Here is a 5,058-nt window from a genome sequence, read left to right as displayed (position 1 = left end):
GGACAAAATAATGGTAACACCTGCCATTATAGCATCATAATGTTGCCAAGCGTTTAGAGTGGAGTAAAAACCTACAGAATTGGACCCTAGAGCAGTGGAAGAATGTTATTTTCTCAGAGAAGTCATCCTTTACCTTATTTCTGACCACCAGCTGAGTATACATGTGGAGACAGCCAAAAGAAGCATCTGACCCAGACTGCCTTCTTCCAACTTTTAAACATGGAGGAGGATCTGTGATGATTGGAGTGGGGGCTATATCTTGGAAATCCACCGGCCCAATGGTTTTCCTTCACGGCAGAATTAATAGTCAAGACTATTTAAGCATTTTATCTGATCAAATTCATCCTATGGTTGCAGAACTGTTTCCAGAGGGAAACGCAATCTTTCAGGATAATAATTCACCAATTCACACAGCCAAAGTTGTTAACAAATGGCACAAGGAACATTCTAGTGAAGTTGAACACCTTATCTGGCCACCACAGTCCCCAGATCTCAATATTATTGAACATTTATGGTGCATTTTAGAAAAACAGGTAAGGAGTCGATATCCTGATCACAAGAACTGGAGACTGTTTTAGCTGAAGAATGGACAAAATTTCCTTTGGAAACAAATCAAACTTTGTACAAGTTCATACTTCATAGAATTCAAGCTGTGATTACTGCCAAAGGCAGTACTACTCCAAAATAAAATAAATTTGTTCGAAATTTTAAGGTGTTTCCATTATTTTGTCCAACCCCTGTATATACATACATACATATACATACATATGTACATGCATACATGTGTTTACTATACACCACTTAAACTCGGGATTACCTGTGTGTATGTTTGTAAATGTGTGTGTGTATGTTTGTAAATGTGTGTGTGTATGTGTGTGTGTGCATGTGTGTGTGAGACGTCCTATAACTGTTTGTCTCTACTTTTATAGTCTTTTCTGTTATTGTCACATATTGGGAAATTTTAAAATTACGTTAAAATTTTAAAATTTGGTATGTTGAGATAATTTTCCACATTAAATTTGATTTTGCTATTTATTTGTTCCAGAAAAATTGCAGAAAAATGTTACTGAGCATTGTTTACATTATTTACATTTGGTGGATATTTGTCCTTATCTTGTTTGTTGTTAACACGTTTCAGCTGATATACCCTCCAACCTTCATCGGGTGTCTTGAGGAAATTTTGAACCTGGGTTATTATTATTATTATTATTATTATTATTATTATTATTATTATTATCATTATTATTATTATTATTATTATTATTATTCAGGTTACTGCCTGGAATCGAACTTGGAATCTTGGGGTTAGTAGCCTGTGCTCTTAACCACTATGCCAGATGCCTGTAGGCATACCTTAGGAATGAGAACCCAGGTTCGAAATTTCCCCAAGACACTTGATGAAGGCTGGAGGGTATATGAGCCAAAACATTGTGTTAACAACAAACAAGATGAGTGCAAATATCCATCAAATGTAAATAATGTAAATAATGTACATAATTCCTCATCTCTTAAATATAGAAATGTGACTAAGGCTGAAAGTTTAATCAATTTTACCTAAGCTGGCATTTTCTACATGATAACTGTCTATCACAAAATGGAAACAAAACCATTGCAAAGAGGAATTTTTATTAAACAAACGAAAGGAAAGCATTACAATGACCAAAGTCATAAGAACTTCCTATGTTTTTATAAGTTTTGATAAGTTTCAATTAATGAAGTTATGTGAGACGGTCAAATAAATATGTAAATAATTTAAAAAGGGAAAAGAATCCTCAACGAAGATTTTTGCGAAGAATTGCACAAATCTGTCCTGATCAAGAGGCCTATGTGTCAGGGAAGACATGGTTTGACATAGAATAAACAAAAATTTATATGGCCTTCTATTGTAAAAGTTACCCAGCAACGATAGGCTAATGATGATGATGATGATGATGAGTTTGAATCCAGTTCAAAACTATGTATGTATCCATGAGTAAGACATTACATAATCGGAGATCAAACCCATCAAAACAGTGTAGATGCAAATATTGTTTTGTAGCACAAGTAGAAGCTCACCACACATTCAGGGAAAAGGGTATTGTTGATTACATCAATGCAGTACTTGACTTGTATTTTACTTTGTTGAAGGGGTGAAAGGGAAAACTGACCTTGGTCATATATATATATATATATATATATATGAACTTCGAATGTAAAGGCATGTGTGTGCAAATATTAAAGTATAGTTTTCATCTCAAAATATGTAGTAAATAGTACCAAAAATTATAATCACAAAATTTGTTCCTAAAACTTAACAAAATATATCAGTTTCATATTTTGTTATATCTAAAGCAGATGCTTACCTTCTTGTAGAAATGGAAATCCTAAAATCTCTGTATGGACGCTAATATTTTGATAAGCTTGGTACATTCCAAGGCACATAACTGGTATCCAGATGACAGGTACTAACCACCAAGGGGCCATTGAGAAAAATTCACAAAAATCTGAGTGAAATAGCCTAATGTGATGTTCCTCTGGTTGGTGTACCCAGTCAAAGTATTTGTCACCCAACTGATCGACTTGCTCTAGCATGGGCTTGTCCCAGTCAACCAAGGCAGTGTTCTGAATCTAAAAGAAAATAGGTTTAACATTAATTAGATAACAACATTAAATAATCATTATCAGAAATTATTTTTATTTAGATTTTAGAAAAACTAGCAATGGATGTCAGAATTGGTGGAGAATCAGACAAAATAACTTGAAGTATTTAGTTGCATCCTTTTACTTTCTGAGTTCAGGCCCTAATGAAGTTGACTTTGCCTTCCATCCTTATGGGGTGGATAAAATCAAGTACCAGTCATGTATGGAGGTTAGTTTAGTTAACTATACCACTTCCTAAACATTGCTAGCATTCTGCTAACATTGGGAGTCATTGGTTAAAAAAGTGGAGTAGAGTTTATAGACCTTATAAACTTGCTGACACTGTTGAAGTTTAGCATTAAATGAACATTAACACAGAAATGATGTGAAAGGTAAGCCACAAGTTGAGCTGAGCATTAACCCTTTCCTGGATCCATTTTCAGCAAAATATATTTTCATGTTTGTGACCAGGAAACTTATGCTTCTTGGACACTAACCATGTAGAGATTCCTTCATTGACTCATGTCAATATGTATCATCTATGGAAATAGCAGCATAGCAGCAATACTTCCTTGTAGATTTTTTAATATCACATTATCAATTTTTATCATTTGATTTTATGCCAACTTTGACCTTCATCTCTATAGAACAGACATTTTCATGAGTGTGCCATGAAATATATATGCATCACATACAGTCAACAGTAATGTGACATATGGAAGGAATCAAACGCTGTCAGGATATTTGAAAACTTGATGTTTTGAAACACCGCTGCACCAGTGCATGAGTATTCCTTAGCAGCAAAGTGCAATGTGTGCACCCATCCCAGTTTAAAGATAATTTTAAGACCTGTTTTTTTATGTAATGAAACACTGTATCATAATTTATTTAGTGTCTCATTTGATGTACCATCAAATTGAAAAAGGGCTGAAATCATTTCTCCACTGTATACCAGTAATACACTTGGGAAAACAATGTATGAACTCTAAAAATGCGTTTTGAAAGTGGAAGGACATATTGATTAACAAAGATACACATGCTTGAGATAAAGATGGAATGGTTCCTTAAAATAATAGGTGTATAAAACATAGTTTTAAAAAATGGAGATTAGGAAGTTAATAATTGTTTATTATTAACAACAAATTGGTCATCTTCACTTCTTATGGCTGTTTCAATTAATACTCAATAATTTAATTACGGATTTGTACATTAAATTTACATTTATGTGACATGAGTATAATTTCATCAGAGGGAAAAATATGTACCTTTGGATGTTAAATGTGGGCTTATTAATTCATTTTAGCAGACTCTGCTAGAATGAATTGATAAGCCCATATATAACATCCAAAGGTACATCTTTTTTGTTTTGGCTACTATGTTGATATCATCTACATAACGAGAGCACATGGTTAGGGTTATGGAGTTCTCTGCTAATTTCACTTTGAGTCCCCTATCCCACCATACCATAAATAGGTTATCCACATCGCCAGCGATACTAATACTGATGGCTGCACCTTCCACTTGTTATTAAATTTAAATATGTGGCCCTTGAGTGTGATCTTGGTATTCACCCCCACCGCATGTGTGACCATCTTTAAAAGAAAACTGTATAAAGGGCAGGGATACAAACAACATAGGAAGCAAACCCGCATATACAGACAAACACACATATGGTAACTTCACAGACCGCCACAACAATATCAACAACACGACTAACAGCAATGGTAACAACAACAACATCTACCACAATGGCAGCAGCATGGGCAGACACACAAACACAGTGAGTTACAAGAATGGTGCATAAAGTCGGGCTTAAGGGCAGCAGCAGCAGCAACAGGGTAGGGGATGGGGCTGAGGAGAGGGTCACAGTGCTACTAAGAACAATGGTGCAAACACACACACACAAACATAGATGCATGTGCATATAAGGATATACATCATAGAAGAACAGAATGGAATAAGCAGAGCAAGAGCACACATGAAGATGGAAGGTGTTACTGAGGAGGTCACAGATGTGTGACAAAAGATTTCCAGGCAGTGGACATGAGTTAGAATAAGAACAGTAATAAATGAGTGAAGAATGAATATATAGTGCATGTGTTTATTTGGCAAAACAAAATAAAAATGACCATCCCGAAATACAACAATATCTGTTTCAACACATGTCTTCACATCAGGAATTTTGCAATATATCTATATATATATACATCTATATATATACATATATACATATACATCAATACAGAAACATCTATACATATACATCTATATATATACATCTATATATACACATATATACATTCATATATATGTACACGTATATACATGCATACATATATATATATACACACATATATATATAAATACATATATATATATACATAAATATATATATACATATATATATATACATAAATATATATATATACATATATATAT

At 33.8% G+C, this 5,058-nt stretch overlaps 1 protein-coding gene across 1 annotated transcript in view; it reads right to left on the bottom strand.

The window, feature by feature from the left end:
- Positions 1-5,058, bottom strand: part of LOC106880340 (uncharacterized) — a 77,429-nt gene that overhangs the window by 20,518 nt on the left and 51,853 nt on the right. Inside the window, exon 2 of the mRNA XM_014930221.2 lies at positions 2,343-2,607. Within this exon, the coding sequence (XP_014785707.1) occupies positions 2,343-2,607 (265 nt within the window). The remainder of the gene's footprint in view (positions 1-2,342; positions 2,608-5,058) is intronic.

This window comes from Octopus bimaculoides, chromosome 3, assembly GCF_001194135.2.
Source record: "Octopus bimaculoides isolate UCB-OBI-ISO-001 chromosome 3, ASM119413v2, whole genome shotgun sequence".
Taxonomy (NCBI): Eukaryota; Metazoa; Mollusca; class Cephalopoda; order Octopoda; family Octopodidae; genus Octopus; species Octopus bimaculoides.
The sequence above is the reverse complement of the archived record's forward strand: the minus strand, read 5'-3'. Positions and strand labels throughout refer to the sequence as shown.